General features: G+C 38.8%; 1 protein-coding gene and 1 long non-coding RNA gene across 3 annotated transcripts in view; one reads left to right on the top strand and one right to left on the bottom strand.

Moving 5' to 3' along the window:
- LOC120514683 (V-type proton ATPase subunit G 3-like) overlaps window positions 1-8,058 on the bottom strand; it is an 18,912-nt gene extending 10,854 nt beyond the window's left edge. Inside the window, exons 1-2 of the mRNA XM_039735183.1 lie at window positions 7,870-8,058; window positions 3,346-3,446 (exon numbers count right to left, since the gene is read on the bottom strand). Coding sequence (XP_039591117.1) covers window positions 3,346-3,446; window positions 7,870-7,951 — 183 coding nt within the window. The 5' untranslated portion in view covers window positions 7,952-8,058. The remainder of the gene's footprint in view (window positions 1-3,345; window positions 3,447-7,869) is intronic.
- Window positions 7,918-17,157, top strand: LOC120514684. Of its 2 annotated transcripts, none has more exons than XR_005630500.1 (4): window positions 7,918-7,985; window positions 13,814-14,257; window positions 14,406-14,505; window positions 17,079-17,157. It is a non-coding gene; the product is annotated as an uncharacterized LOC120514684 (long non-coding RNA). The 2 variants fall into 2 exon arrangements; XR_005630499.1 differs by having other exon boundaries at window positions 13,814-14,297.

The raw sequence follows: 17,157 nt of genomic DNA, 5'->3' as shown, positions 1-17,157 counted from the left end.
TAATTCTTCAAACCTCTGTTGATTTCTAAAGTAGAACTTGACTGTCCTTGTGGTACAAAAGCCATTCTTGAAAAACAGCCAACTGTTTTAAATGCACATCCTCCATCAGTGCTATCCCAGTAAACAAAAAACTTGGCTGGCATGATACGTTTCATGCATCTTTCTTTTCCAATGGCCTGAAAGAATTACTATACTGTCATAGATTTTGATCCTGCTGTTCTCAGATCAGTTTCTTTTACTCTTACTGTATTGTATATACTGTTTATCAATTCATGTTGTCAGTCGATTCTAACTTATTATTAATTTACTGTTTTATGTGATCATTTCTGCCCTGGATATTTGAAGGCTCCACTTAAGGCCTTATTTTTCTTGCTTTTTTAGACTTTCTTTTTTATTTGCTTGGTATTGTAAAATGATCTTGTGAGTCCCAACAAAACATACTATATAAAAAGGTTTGAAAGACTCCCTGCAATGAGCACAGACAGATATAAAAATTTGCTCATCAACACCAGAATGAGCCCTAGTGGATTCTAATCAGAAACCCCAGAAAGAGCTATATAAAATATAGATGGACTGACTGGAAAATGGAATTTTACTGAAGTGATTAGTGATGCTATTTTCCAGCTTCAGGTCTGTGGTTTTATAACTGTCTGTGAGGTTTGCATGCTGTCCCCATGTCTTTTTTTTTGTGTGTTAATTGACTTTTGTGCTCCTCTTTAGAATCTTAAAGACATATGCGTTAGGTTAATTGGCAACTCTAAATTGGCTCCTCATGAGGATGGAATGGCCCTATGATAGAACGTTGCCCTATTGAAGTTTGAACGTTGCCCTACTGAAGTTAAAAATGAATCACCAGAGGGATGCGGTCACTTATGTTTCTTGATTAATCTTGCTAAAGTCAAATATACTCACTTTAGGTTACACTCCAGAAAGGTGACCATGCCATAGAGATGTGTCTGGGAGAGATCAACAGTTTTGATAGTCTTATGTATGTCAGGTTCAGTAGCTGCAAATGCACAAAGTGAACCATGCAATAATGACAAAATGAGGGGTGAGGAAGTACCATTGTCAATAGCTCAGACCATGGAGAAAAGGGGAAGAATTTATTTATAAAATGTATGCAAAAATGGGCCTAAATAGAATGAATCAAGAAGTAAAAACAGCTACAGCACCCCATTCTGCATGTCTTGATGCTGAAACAGCAAAGCATGGCTTTGGCACTTAATATTTGTTTAGCTGATGATTTTATCCAAAGGAACATACAAATAAACTTATGTACAACTGTCTCTAGATATGTACAAACGGGGGCACCCAGCAGTTAAGTGCCTTTGTAATGGTCACACAGGAAGTGAGTGGTGTAGTTTAAACAAGCAACTTTGTGGTTCACAGCCCTGTAGCTAGTAAGCCACACAGTCTGCAATATGTGTCACAGCGCTTGCAAGCTGAGCAGCACCAGACAAGGTGCACTGGGTGAATGTTTGGAAACACTTGGAAGAGGAGTCTGGGTGGTACAGGAATTAGTGCTGGATCTTCTTAACTCTAGTGACCTGGGTTCAATTCCCAATCTACTAATGGTCTGTAGAGAATTTCTCCATGCACGATACTCAAATCTTCTTCCCAATACAGTCTGTTTTAGGTTGTCCAGTTGTTAACAACTGTGACTATGTGCTTTCAGTTTGCCCAGGGAACTGCTGTCCCATCTAGGGGTAGTTACAGCCTGGTGCGGCTTCTTATAATGAATAAAGTGGTATTTTGTATAAGGGCCACGGAGTCTTTCCACATGTTGAACTTGCAAGGTAAACACAATGATAACTCCACAGTCTTTTCTCATACCCACTGTATTCCATTTGTAGGAAGGGGGGGTTCTTTAAAATGTGCTAATTTGATTTCTCTAAAATTGATGTGGCTATTACTCTACATGCAGGTCTGTTTAAAAAAAAAAAAAAGAGACAGGTACCCAGTATACTTTGTCACACAAACTTAATTTAGACATTAAATTTATCTGCATGTTCCCCAGTTACAGAACGTAGTAATTAGGGGATTAGTGGGGTATTCCCAGACTCAGGGAGGCTGATACATCTTGCTTGTTCTTGCACTCTATCACAATTATTTTGCCTTTTTTCATGCAATGGTCAGTTTCAGTTCATTCTAAAACTGCTTTTCAACTTTTCGTTTGCCAATGTGCAAGACTCTGCCCAGCTCATGAATATTGATGAGTTACGTTAGAGAGGCTAAAAGCATAGAAACAGTCATGACTTTTTGCAGCAGATGTTATTTCAGGCTTAAAAATATAAAGTGGATCATTACAAGCCACCCTGAGTCTGACTCATGGTTAACCGTAACTGCACATAATTCCAAGCCCAAATCATGCTCATTAACACCAGGAGGTCAAGCAGTGAGAGCTACCATCCATCCATCCATTTTCCAACCCGCTGAATCCGAACACAGGGTCACGGGTGTCTGCTGGAGTCAATCCCAGCCAACACAGGGCACAAGGCAGGAACCAATCCTGGGCAGGGTGCCAACCCACTGCAGGACACAAGCAAACACACCCACACACCAAGCACAGACTAGGGCAAATTTAGAATCGCCAATCCACCTAACCTGCATGTCTTTGGACTGTGGGAGCAAAGCGTGCAAAGTCCAGTGAACCCGGGTCTCCTAACTGCGAGGCAGCAGCGCTACCACTGCACCACCGTACCGCCCTGAGGGCTAACAGTTTTAGTAATTTTTGAAGAATCAAAACATGCCTAATCAATGACTGGTACAAATATCCGCCTTTTATGGGGTGTTTAGAGTAAACACTACCTCATAGTGCAGCAAATTGAACTATAAATTAGGGTTTAAAGAGAGACAAGTTAGATCTAGTCTCTGACTGAATTAAACACAACAAGAACTTGAGTTTTTTTACATGGTAGTTTCATCTGAATCCCGCAGTTGGTCACTTTGTATGGAGTTTGCTTATTCTCCCCATATCTGTGTAGGTTTGCCTTCAGGTGGTTTGGTGTTCTTTTCACATCTTCAAGACGTGTGCATTGGGTTAACTGGAGAATGTGGGCGAGTGTGGAGGGTGTGCATGCCCTATGATAGACTTCCACCCCATTCCCATAACTGGATAGAAAGGCTTTCTTCATGAATGGATAGATGAAAGTAACCATTTGCATATCGTAAAAAAAAAAAAAAAAAGAACAGCATTGCAAGTTGTATATTACTTTTTATATTTCTGTTTTAAGCCTAAGTAATTTAAGTGACTTGCTCACATGCTGTGTTATGAAATGGGGCGGAGATTCAAGCAGTGGCCCATGTGCTTTACAGCCTTAATGAGTACAATTTAATCAGACTTACTGTTGACTGCTTCTGCTTAAAGTTGTTTTCTCTCATCTGCCGATAATTTTCAATGTCTACAAAGGCTTCATCTTTGGCTTGCTTCAGGCGTTTCACTTTTCCTGCATGGGAAAACAAAAGTAGGAGTAAATGATAAAATAAAACACTTTACAATGTAAAGCAGGGCAGCGGCAGGTGGAAGAGGGTTCCTTTTTTTCAAACCACTTATTTCCATTAAATCAAGTGCTGTTTCCTACTCTTTACAGTGCATGCAGCCTGCTTCCTCATTTTTTGTAGTGTGCAAGTCAATTTAAGAATGAAGCCTCTGATACAGCAATTAAAGGAAACTGTCATGACTTGCAAAGGTTTGAAGTATTATTGAGCTTTCTGCTGTATTTGTTTATATGCTAAATTGCCCTTCCAGTGACATACCTTATTCTTTACCTTCTAATTCTTTCTATTCTGTAGCCATTTATATTTAAAAATGACAAGAGTGCATTGTAGCTTTTAATGTGACAGAGAGAGATTAGCTCTGGAGCACAGCAAATTTCACAAATGACAGGGGCCCATTTAGTATGTTAGCCTTCATCAGCTAGCTAACAGCCAAGTCATCCAAACTTCTCATCAAAATCATTTAGACAAGCATTAGTACAAAGCTGACTGCTCAGTCTGGATACTGATGCACTTGGAGGCACCTTATCTGCTTAAAAAAAAAAAAAAAGTGTGCTATACTTGGGGATAAATTACTATATCAAATATATAAAACAAGTCTGCTTGACTTTCAGTGCCCACTGTGCTGTGGATCTAGATAATCAGGCATAACCATCTATACTAAAGCTTATGGTGGGGCAATGGCAAATGCAGCTACCTCACAGCTTCAGCAGAGTGGGTTCAAGAAGCCAAGCCACTGTGTGCAGTCTGCAAGTACTCCCAGAGTCTCAGCGAGTTTTTCTCTGGGCAATTTTCCTTTTCTCATCTCAAAAGAGACCAAGGCTTTGTTTATGAAGAACATGACCAGTTGTGGGAGTGTTAGCACGGCTTCACGGTTTCCTTGCTTTAACCTGGTATTACATGGAAATGCTTAGGCTCTCTTTGACCCTAAATTATATAAACTGGGTATAAAACTAGATTTGATTAATGCACTAAGTCTTTTACATTTTAAGTTATTAAACCACAAGGCTAAGGTTCAACCTCCATCTATGACCGACTGGTTGTCCAACTGTCTCACTTCACCTAACAGTTGTGTCAGTATCTAATACATTCTGCTATAAAGTTGATTGGTAAGCTGCACTAAACTACATAGGATTCTCAGGCCTGCTTAGTCCAATGCAGTGTCATAGTGTGCCATGGCCTGACAAGGAAGGCAGGAAACTGTCACAGACCGAGTGTGAGCCGTTCTAGGACCTCGTGAGGATGCAGCTCCCATCACAACAGTTTAGTGGTATATGTACCCTCACCTGCTTTCCAGACCTGGAGGGTCTTGCTTAATATAATTAACTGTGCCCGGTTAGTCCTCAGCATTAGAAATAAAGATCTGGCACGTACCTGCATCCTTTCAGGTGAAGGGGTGTAGGACGATGTCAGAGGCCAACAAATGACATGTCTTCGGAGGATTTTGGACGGCGTTGTGGGCGTCTCTCCTTGAAGGGCCCTCGGGGAGCTGAATGGGCCACCGCCCGTCCGTTTCTTTCGGAATCGCGAACTTGTTGCCGTTGGTTTAGAAGCGGCAAGACAGGGAAGTGCGGTAAGGTTTCATGAACTTCATTTTTCTTTTTTGCGGCTTCTGTTGCCGGCTGAAGAGATACGTCTAGTCGGGCATAGGAAGCAGTTTGTAGGTGTCGGGTGTCAGTTAGGTGTATTTGTGCGCGAAGGAGCGCCATCTTGTGAGCAGGTGAGCGCACGCGCGCAGTCACAGCTCACTTGTTTGAAGGGGCCCGGTGCGCGTGACAGGGGAACGGGGGACCTGATCCCTTGTCAACTGATGGCGGGAGAAACGTAGAAAAACTTGCTGGGAATGTAAATGGGGAGAGAGAAAAAAAGCCCAGCGAATGGGGGGAGGAGGAGGAGGAAATGTCCAGGTTTTCTTACGGAATAGAGCTGATTTTAATCTTTTCTTTTGTCCTTCCTCTCTCTCTCTCTCGGGCTGCGGTAGATAGACTGAATATCTTTGATGACAGAAAGTTTCACTAACCTCTGATCTTTAGTAAGAGGGATTACAAGAGAGCTTGTTAGGGGCTGAATATGCCGGGAGCGAAATACTCAGACAAGACGATAATTATATATAGGTATGTTTTAAAGGCAATTTAATTATTATATATTTTTTTTACCTTTTTGGAAAGTGCACTTTGTAGAACTGATTTTATCTAGTTGCTGAACAATAAATCGCACCTCTGTGTCCCCCTCTCTTACTTTTCCACTTGCTCTGGCCCCTCTATCAAAGACCTGGGGTCTGCCTAATTTCTCGAGGACCTGACAGACCTGTGCACACATCGTCACTCAGAGGGGGGCGATTGGTAATCAACAGTTAACCAGCAGTGATGCTAGCCAGGGTGCGGGAGAAAAATCCTGGGGTAAAGCAGCATTCACATTCTAGGAGAGTTTTCAGAGTTCCCACTTGTGATTCATTTTCATCTTCCCATTCTGGTTGGATTTTTGGGGGGAAAACAAGGTTTCTGTTGATTTGCAGCATGAGCAACATAAAAAAGCAATTAAAGATAAGCTTTAATTTTTTTTTTTTTAAATAACATTAAACTAAATGCATTTAACTTATATTTTGTCACTCCAAATCTAGATCAATTGCAAAAATGTCTCTAATAGTTGACCAGGTATTTTAATTAGTTTTTAAAAATTTATATTATCAAATGAGATGAAAGGTCAGCATTAAGTCACAACTCATGGAATTCAAGTAGTATTTTCCGGGGCGCTCCCACTTCAAAGGGCCTGTCCATCCAGGAAACCTGTGTGTTCTCTCTATTAATCTGAACTCCGCATAAAGAACAGCATCAACCAGGAAATATAATGTAAAAGGATGGTTTGGAGATTCCAAATAAACACTTGTAGATAAACTTTGATTACACAGACTGCTTTATGCTCATGCTGGTCTATTTACCCATCTGGTTTAATGTGTTAAGGGGATGAAAAATAAGGCTCCTGAAGCGTTTTCCCTATTTAAAAAAAGGTGCATATCTCTCATTGTTTGTGCAGCACATCAAGTAAAGGAAAAGCAATTATTAAATTTAATGTGCACAATCATTTAATCATCTAGGAGGGTGTTTATGTCTATTCAGGTTATGTTGAAACGTTTCTAACTTTCTGTTCATCTGAGGTTCCTCAATAATAGTCTAACTTGTAAACAAATAAACGCAGCCCCCAAAAACATAACCAACATCAGAATTAGCCTTGCTGCCTGCTACCACTCATTTTCCTCAAGGCTTGAAACCTGGTCCTCATACTCTTAGCACTGCTGCTGACAAGACCCATGAGTGATCACACTAGTTCAGCAGAATAACACGTTCAGCAACTGAAGCTGCTGGCATCCTTGTTAACTGCGGAAACATTGGCAACTGCACTCTTAACGGTTTCACACATGAAGCTCAGGCAAACTATATTAATACGCAAGTACTCAGATGAGTTTATTCAGTAAATGTATTTTAATACTCAGATATTGCACATTTTAAAGTAAGCTAAATATATTCAATCACGATCGGCTTGAGGACTAGCATATAAAGAAAGTGAAAGGTGCCTAACTTTTATACAAGTTACACCTTGTCGCTTATACTGTACAATATATACAGCATGCCTACATGCTCTTTGCATGCATAACAAATTTTCATTACTCAACACGTGCCTGTAATTCACTCACACAGAATTTCTGCATTTGTCAGCAGCATTAGAAGGCTCCTAAAATAAACGGTAAACCTACACAATACTGTATAAGCACACACATACACAGATGGGTTCAGTGACGAAGTACATATGCAGATCCTTCAGCTACTTTATATTTCTAACTTTGTATAGAGTACATAAATGAAAAATTCGTTTTTCAAAAAATGTTTGTTCTATGCTATTACAATAATCTCTAATTTTTAATAGATAGATACATAGACTGGTCACAAAGCTGTTGGAAAAGGCTGCTGCCTACACAACACCTGGAAGGATAATATAATACATAAACTCTTAATCAAAATCACATAAAAATGATCAGATCAAAAGATAAATCCTTTCATTTTTTTCATATTGATAAATGATAATTTAACATTGCATTCCCAAACTCTCTTACTCCACTTCAGAGCCACGGCTGGCCAGACCATAACCCAGCAGCATAGGTCACTAGTAAATTGTAGGGCCCAATCATGCAGTCCCGCACCCACACACTAATAAGGCCAATTTATAGTCACTGTTAACCTTGGTTTTCTGTAATATCTGCTGGCTGTGCGACTGAAAATGTAGACATGCACTTAAGTCAGAAGTGGCTGACTTGAAAGAAGAATAATATCCAAGCTATCCAAAAGCAATCTGCATGTAAAAAGCTTTACTGTTTCTTACTTTTTTTGGCTTCATCAAGCTTCTCCTTGGCTTTCTTCTCTGCTTGCAGAAGGTGCTGAATGCCATGTGACTTGCTGGCCATTTTGTCTCTACAAGATCACAGTGATCAACTGAAGGTGCGTACTGCCTTCTATTTATTTATGTGTAGACAATACTGAGTTTATCCTACAAACACAAAACAAAATATTTTTTCCCTTGTAAAGAAACTGGAGCAATCTGGAAAAATCAGCTTCACAAATAGAGCACGTGGGAGAAGGGGGTGGGAATGTTGCGCTGAATGGTTGGCCACTGAGTCACATTTAAAAGTGAACCATCTGCACTGGTGTGATCTACACTGGAAAGAACTGCCCTTTGACAGTCAGCTCTCATATTAGGTCACAGAACCACAACAAAGCAGAATTAGACTGGGCCAGGTGAGCAGTCTCAGGCGGCTGTGGGACTCACTGAGCATTCACATATTGTACATTCTCTCACTTCAAAGAGAAATACAAAAAAAGGATGGTAACCAGAGAAAATCAATCCCTTCTCTTAACATTTTGCTGCAATGGCACAGGTCAAACCTGCAGTCCATTCTAATGAATACTGATAAACTTAATCGGGAACCGAACAATTCAGGAAATGCTGTAAATAAATACACAGGTGGAATGTATTCAAATGAGCCAAAAGTTCTTCCATTTATGCATTTTTTCACTCTGCTCTATCCATTACAGTAATCCCTCCTTGATCGCGGGGTTGCGTTCCAGAACTCCAGCGATAGATGAAAATCCACGATTAGAGCCCTCTAGACATGAAATAACACCCTTTAGTCAAAAGTTTAAACTGTGCTCCATGACAAGACAGAGATGACAGTTCTTTCTCACAATTAAAAGAATGCAAATATATCTTCTCTTCAGGAGCAGAGAATTTCAGAGAGAGAGAGAGAGAGCGCTGCAAAAGAAAAAGCAAACAATCAAAAAATCAATACGTGTGATTTTAAGTTTACTGAAGCACCGCAATAAAGCGGCATTTTTAGAGGAGCGTCAGTATCTTCTAAGCAAACAGCCTCTGTGCAAACAGCCCTCTGCTCACATCTCCTCCGTGGGCAGAAAACGTCAGAGAGAGCGAGATTAAAGCAAACAATCAAAAATCAATAAGTGTGCTTTTGGAAGCACCGCGATAAAGCGGCATTTCTTAGAGGTGCCTCCGTACTCACTAGGCAAACAGCTTCTGTGCAAACAGCCACTCTGCTCACACCCCTCCGTCAGGCGCAGAGAATGTCAGAGAGGTTGAGATAGAGGCAAAGACAAGCAGACAATCGAGCACTGCGCAGGAAGCATATCTTATAGCATTGAGGAGTTTTAGTTAATATGTAATACATGCTCTGATTGGGTACCTTCTAAGCCATCTGCCAATAGCGTCCCTTGTATGAAATCAACTGGGCAAACAAACTGAGGAAGCGTGTACCATAAATTAAAAGACACAGTCTCCGCAGAAATCCAAAACCAGCGAAAAATCCGTGATGTATATTTAGATATGCTTACATTTAAAATCCGGGATAGAGTGAAGCCGAAAGTCGAAGCGCGATATAGCGAGGATTACTTTATACATATATGGAGCAGTATGAATCTGTTCCTATCCCGTCCAAAGAAGTGATTGTATGAAAATTAAAAACACAAACCAGGCAGTTACATAAATTAGGCACAAGGGTGTTCAGAATAGAAGGGTAAGCTCCAAGTCCAGCTCATGTGACCTGGTTTGAGGTAGCACAGTTACACTCCGCATTAATGCAAAGTATTTTACATTGTGCCTTTCATATCTACATATTCCTTTCACAGTATATTGAATGTAGAACCATTCATAACTATCTATTGGCATGTTCCTGTATATTTTATAATGTATTTTATATGATACTTTTAACATCTATCTATCTATCTATCTATCTATCTATCAATAAATAAATAAATAAATAAATAAATAATATAGTGTCTTTCACATCTGTCTTTTGGGAAGCTCAGCTAATAGGAATACAATATATGAGCAAAACATTTTATTCTATGAATAAATAAATGGTTTATTTGAACAGTTTAAAGCAAAAAGCACTGACAAAAGTCTGTAGGTATGTCAGAATCTCAACCTCACTTACAATTATACTGTGGTGCTCTTTATAGCTGTGACTCTGAATAGAAATCTTCTCATTGCACTGTTACATTTCCCTAATTAATCATTAAACAACAGTTTCTACTCCTTTTATACAAATCCTTGAGCTATTCTTGACCACACTACACCTACTGCTTCCAGGTACATCCCTGAGAAGATATGCTCCGATGTATCTGGAATTCCTCACCTATGTCCCTTGTTTTTCTATTTGTTCCCAGATGAATCTATCTATCTATCTATCTATCTATCTATCTATCTATCTATCTATCTATCTATCTGTCTATCTATCTATCTAGGATATAGAGCCTTTGTTATCTATCTATCTATCTATCTATCTATCTATCTATCTATCTATCTATCTATCTATCTATCTGTCTGTCTGTCTGTCTGTCTGTCTGTCTGTCTGTCTGTGTTACCTGAAGAAGAGTGATTAGGTAAATGAAAACATTATATGAGCGTTATAAATGGTGTGTTAGTTCATGGAGACTGTGTTAAAAATTAAAACCTTAATTGTGTTACTAGTATTTCTCTTAAAAGTCCAGGCTGAGAACTTTTTGATCACCCTTTGATTATTGATTTATGCCTGGCATAGTGATGAAGTGGTTAATGCCACTGCATCACAGCCCTATTAGCTGGGTTTCAAATCCTAAGCCTGATCAGTATCTCTGTGATTTTTGATTTTCTGTTATGTTTAGACATTTTCTTGACATACTCCAGGTTCCTTCCACATTAACCTCCGGGAGCCTGTACTGGATACGCAGGTTTGTAAAATTAATGAATGAACTAGCAAATCCATATATTTTACTTTAAAAAATGAAAACAGATAAAACAAGTTGAGTCATCTGGTCCTGGGCTTACATAAACTGTATTTTGTGCACGTTGATGACACTGAATGATGATGCTGAACAATGCTCCGTTTTCATTTTTTTCTATCTATCTATGTGTCTGTCTGTCTGTCTTATAGTGCCTTGTCTGTCTATTCTAACCAGAAGGGCACCACTGAGCCCCTAAACTCCAAGACACAACTGCAAGATGTGTTTTTATTGTACAGTACCTTCACAGACGTCCAAAAGTCCCTGAAAAAAGTTGCAAGGTTCCTGATGGCCCCCAGGAACCCCAATAAGGCTGTCACTTTTGGTAGTTCCACCGGTGGGATTCTGCCACCAGGTGTTCCAGAAGAACACATAATCCTGTTCCATAGAAACCTTCTGTACCTCTGAGCAGGTGTCCCAGTCAAGATGTCAGGCCATGTTTATCCTTCCATTACGGCCTCCCTTCCAGACAAAGAACATCATCCATTGAGGTCAGGACACAATTTTACATGACAACAGAATCGCGTGAGGGTACAAGTTGAATGCAATATCATGGTACTGTGTGAATCCCAATATTACTCCTACATACCTTCCCACTAAACAAAGAAAGACCTTTTCCCTCTTTTGAAGTTAGATTACTCACAGTCAGACTGAGACAATTAGTCAGAAGTGCAGCTTTTTTAGAGATGAATATTAAAAGAGACTGTGGAAAAGACTCCAATTTATACAGTAGTTGTATGGGTTGTGTTTTCTAACTTAGTGCTTTTTGACTAACATCTTGGTGGGCTAAACCCAATCAAGGACTGCTGTTGGAACAATATTACTGGATCCACTAAACCCATAGCTCTATCACTGCTAACATATTGTAGGTTTGGAGTTTATTGTTTTGCTACATTCATGTCTTCAGTTTTTTGTATTTTTATTTGGGCAATTTATACAAAAATCTTTTATAACAAAGAAACAGTACATTTCCTTATGATTGAAGGTCAAATAAGTTAACCCTTGCTATTCAAACACACTCTCCTGATGATTTAAAATGAACTCATTTTAAAATAAAAAAAGCATATTGAATGTGGGCTGTTAATTCAGATAAGTTAAAGGAAATTAAAACAGACATATAAAATGTGCATTCCCCAAACTAAAATTTGATTTATTTCCCTAAGTCACAGATTTTAGGAAAAAATGTTTATAGCCATTGTCCATACTAAAATTGGATAAGAACCTGCATATTGTCTATTGACAAACACATATAATTCAAAAGAAGATACTGTATTACAAGTGTAGGTTCTAAATTAGTATAAATTGATGTTGTCTTCACATATTATAATGTGCTTGTTATCAGTCTGCAAGTGATAGATTAGCATACATGTTACTGTATCAGTTAAATAGTACAGATTATTAAACAATGCCACATAAATAGGTCTACAGAAGACATCCACTCTTAAAAGCAGATGAATATGAGTGGGCTAACCAATTAAACTTTATTTTTACGATAGCAATTTATGTTGCTTACTTTTCTGCATACTTAGTAAAGAGCCTCGTGATTGTGGCTTCTGTGAAGGGAGAAATGGGTGGCATGTTGTGTTTTGTTTTCCCTATGCAGGCAGATCCCCCCAATTGCTAACTTCACTCTTATGTCTCAAGTACATGACACTGAGGTGGAGTTTTGCACTGCGGTATATTTTGACTGAATTTTCAGAAGTAGCTTGCTTTTATCTTTATTTCCTATCTATCACCTAGATAAAAGCTGAACATGTAAGACTAAATGTAACAAATCCTTTACAGAATAAGTCCTCTTGTTGTAAGATTTTGCATAAATCTAATTCTAGGTGGTTTCTCTAAGGAAACACTTTTATATTGATCTTTTCAGAGAGCGTTTTATGCTAACAAGTCAGTCAATACCATTCAAATTCAGTACATTTCTGTTCTTTTCAGTTTCTTGTCTTTAATTAATAGTTTAACCGAGTAAATGTGAATTATATCATTACTGTATCTATTTTCTGAACTCCCTTATTCTATTTTAAACAGGGATGCTTGAGCACAACATAGGAACCAACCTAGGCAAGGGCACTAAGTCCATCCTCATGTAAACCAAGTCAGTGGGTTGCTTTATTGTTGTATGGCTGAAAGACAATGGGATTGTTTTTTTTTTTATTTTGAGTGCCCTAAGTAAAGTAAGCAGGTATACACACTGGCCACTATATTAGGTCCACCTGCTCTTTAATGCAAGTTGCCTGCTTCTCCAAATAGCCAGTTATGTGCCTGCAGCACAATCTGTAAAGCATGTAGCCATTGTCAAGTTTAGTTGATTTTCAACCCAATAATGCAAATGACCCTGACCATTGGATGGTTTTTAATGCCGACCACGGTAGATTTAGCATCTCAGAAACAGTTGCCCTCATCTAATGTTCTAACTCTGTCGTCTTCATAGTTTACAAAGAATGGGATGATAAGCAGAAAAAAAACCTGTGACTTAAAGTTCATATTGTAATTGAAAAAGATCAGAGAAGAACAATCAAACATGTTCAAGTCAACATAAAAAAACATAAATACTCAATAACAGCTCTTTGAAACAGTAGTGTGCAGTACATACAACAAGTCAGACCTTTAAGGGAATGGATAGCCTCCAGCATCTAAGACAATTTGAGGTTCCACCAAATTGGTATTGACGTCTCAAAGTCTGTATCTAGCATCATTTCAGGTTCCAGGTAATTTCTATGCTCCAGATCTGGCTACACCTTAAAGTTTATCACAATAGTACATTTTAATAAATTCACTGACTATTATCTTTTAATTTTTTATTTAATAATATTATTTTTTTGGTGTGAGCTGAAGCTTACTTAAGCTCAAAGTAGGAAACAAAGTTTCTTAGGATGTAAATTGTTTGCAGGGGTCACACACTAGTGCTTAGGTAAAAAGACCTCTTAAGATAAGTATTAACTCTCTATGCCAAGAGGGGGCACGATTGCTAATGCATTCTCCAATTTCCTCCACAGTTACAAAGCATGCTGAGAAGTCGAATATGGTCACTTCCCCCATTTCCTGGAAGTCCTGCCTCTTCTGGGCTCCACGATATATAAACTCTCCTGCCACCAGAAGAAGGCGTTAATTTTTGAAGCAGAGAGGACAGGAGACAGAGCTCCTGCTTTGTGAGAGCAGCTCAACTGAACAATTGTATCACCTGGCTGTGGCTGTTGATCTTTGAGCTTCTTTCTTGTTTATCATTTTGTTTTGTTTCTCTCATGTAAATGATGCTCATTGTGAAGGTTCCCCAGCTCATTCCTTCCCTTATTTTGCAGTGTGTCACGGTAAACACATACATAACTGCTTTGGGCCAGCTTGGAGTTAACCCCTCTATTTCTACCCAACATTGCAGTACACATGCAGTATAATTGGAGAACGTTATTAACAACTGTGGTTGCTGGGTCTCGTTGCCTTGAGTATGTTGGATCACACCAATTGAAATCATAGGGGATTATGGTTATTTTTATGCTTTAATTCTCCATTTTTAGTGATTAAATTGTCTTTTTATTTTTTAATTGTGCAACATTCATTTATTTTCTTTATTTCTTGTTTTTTTTTTTTTAGTTCTGGGGGTTTGGGAATTTTACCCCTTATCACCAACATCATGTTGATTTATATGGATGCCAACATTTTGAGTGCTGTTGCTACGAGCATTCTATGAAAGGTATGCAGTGCATAATGTCTCTCACACAATGATATAAAAGTCAGTGCCATTCACCTCTTGGTTGTCCGAGATTACGGATGCAATCAAAAACTTTTAGCGTGTTATTTTATATTCCTGAATTATTACTTTTGTTTTCAGCTCATGATCATAATTCTTTCTTTGTGTTTTGATTTAGACATTTCATTGCTTTGATCTGATGGTAAAGAGCTTTGGCCTGAATAAAATAATGCTTCCTTTTTTTGCTTTCTTAATAATCAATTCTGTTGAGCTAATGTGCCATCCTAATGTCAATTCTACACCTGGCTATAGTCTTTCTAGAGTTTGTATGCTCTCCTTAAGTTGTTGAAGACTTTATTTCATGTCTGGTAGATGGGCTAGCAACTCTAAACCAGACCCTTCTGAGTGTGTGCCTTTCTGATGGACTACCACACTGTTTCCAGACATGTGCCTAGTGTTGCCCAGGAAAGGATGGCCCACCAAGACTCTGAACTACATTAATCTAGTTTGAGAATGTATGTTTGTATGTCTATTAGTAGATAATTTACCTACTGTTACTTACTAGTAGTGTCTAACTTCTAGCAATGTAAGGATTAAAAGGAAATACTCTATACATATTGTATAAGAATGGGTTGTAGAACTGAAGAACAACCTAATAATTTGGTGCTTTGGGAGACAAGCTGGTAAGCCTAAACAGTTTATTTAAATGTAAGTATAAACCACCCACCCAAGTGACAGAATTTACTTTCTTTTGAAACAAACTTAAAAAGCTTGCCTGGAAGAGTCAGCTAACATAAAAGTCCTAAATATGCAAGAGTGCATTTGCGTTTGTGAGTTCTAGCACATCCGTTTTAAATGCAGGCCTCCCTCAGGGATGTGTTCTATCCCTCTTCTTTTCTCTGTCTACACAAATAATATTTCCTGCAGCAGTGCAGCAATGACACTGTATAAATATGCTGATGACATGGCCCTGGTGGCCCATATGACTGATACCTGTGCCCTCTCTGCATATCAGCAGGAGGTCCAGAGACTGGTTCAGTTATTGGCAGAAAATTCACTGGAGTTAAATGTTTCTAAAACTAAGGAACTGTGTTGTGGCCCCAAAGGACGGGCTCCATCACCGCTGTTCCAGCCACTTAGTATCCAGGGTCAGTTGGTGGAGCAGGTTCAGACTTTTAAATACCTCGGGACAGAGATTGACACCTGTCTGTCTTTCATGCAGCATGCAGATGCTGTATATAAGAAGGCACAGCAGCGCCTCCATCTACTAAGGCAACTTAGAGCCTTTCATGTTAGCAAGGAGGTTTTAACGCTGGTTTACAGATCACTCATTGAATCTGTTCTCACTTTTAATTACTCATCTTGGTACAACTTATTAACCGTTAAACATAGAACAAAACTGTGTCGTGTAGTTAACCAGGCTTCCAAAATAATTGGATCACCTCAAACTCCCTTTCTGAACTGCACAACCGTGCACTGTTGAGGAAGGCAACCATGATTGTGAAGGATGTCTCTCACCCTCTTTATGCGTTCTTTAGATTGCTGCCATTAGGCAGGAGGTATAAAACCCCATTGGCGCGGAAGAATGCATACAAGAAATCTTTTGTACCCTCAGCAGTATCTGTTCTGAATCAGATGAAGTAGGTTTTCTTTTTTATGGTTTGCTTATATTTGTATTTTTATGGTCTGTTTGTCTCATGAGCGTGTCAAAAAGGGAAATTTCTGTGACCCCACAATAAAGTCTTATCTATCTATCTATCTATCTAGAAAGTCACACAAACCTGTTGTGAAGAATGTGACAAACACACACTTCGTACTTCTTGACTGCACAATTCATCAATTTACTATTCATTGGTGGTATTAAGTGTGAGTATTAAGAACTCAAAAGCTTCCTCCTACAATCTGATAAACCGATTGTGAACAAAAATGCATCAACAGAATAACAAAATGAAAGTGTTAGCCAGTGTCAAGAAAATGATATAACATTTTAAAGCTCAGGTTAGAGCCATAGTTTTCATCAATGGTATGTGAGAAACATTCTCCATACTTTTCGAAAAGATTAATTTTTTCAAAACATTAAAAAGGGTGGCTTGTGGCAATGACTGTCATTCACACATTTAATGTCATGATCAGCGAGTTTAGTATAGAGAAGAAAGAAGAGACTTGCACCCATTTTAAAATTAGCTGTAAAAAACTGAAGCTAGAAATGACCAGAAAGTCACATCCCCTTATCTGATTAACATATGCCAACATCCAGTCATCTCTAAAAAACGAAGGTGCCCCTTTACCTATCGTCCCTTAGGGCACACCTTACCTGACCTTCCTGTTCCACAAGGATGTTATGGAGCTCTGAAAATTTTGTCCATGTACTGTATCTGAGACCACATTTATGGCAATGGTGGTGGTAGCAACATTTTACCCAATTAATTTTAATATCTTACTTTAAGGAAAGAAATGTAGCTTGGGCAGTGTAAAAGCTGAGAACTGAGAATTGTATTTTTAATAGCCAGTCATGATTAGTGCCATAATTATAGACTGCATTTAGCATAAACTAAACAACATTTTTAAAATTCCAGGTCCACATGGATTTGTGTTTTCTTCATTATATGGCATGAGTCCTTAAGATCAGCCCTGGAGGGCCACAGTGGCTTCAGG

This window comes from Polypterus senegalus, chromosome 14 (genome assembly GCF_016835505.1).
Source record: "Polypterus senegalus isolate Bchr_013 chromosome 14, ASM1683550v1, whole genome shotgun sequence".
Lineage (NCBI taxonomy): Eukaryota > Metazoa > Chordata > Cladistia > Polypteriformes > Polypteridae > Polypterus > Polypterus senegalus.
The sequence above is the reverse complement of the archived record's forward strand: the minus strand, read 5'-3'. Positions and strand labels throughout refer to the sequence as shown.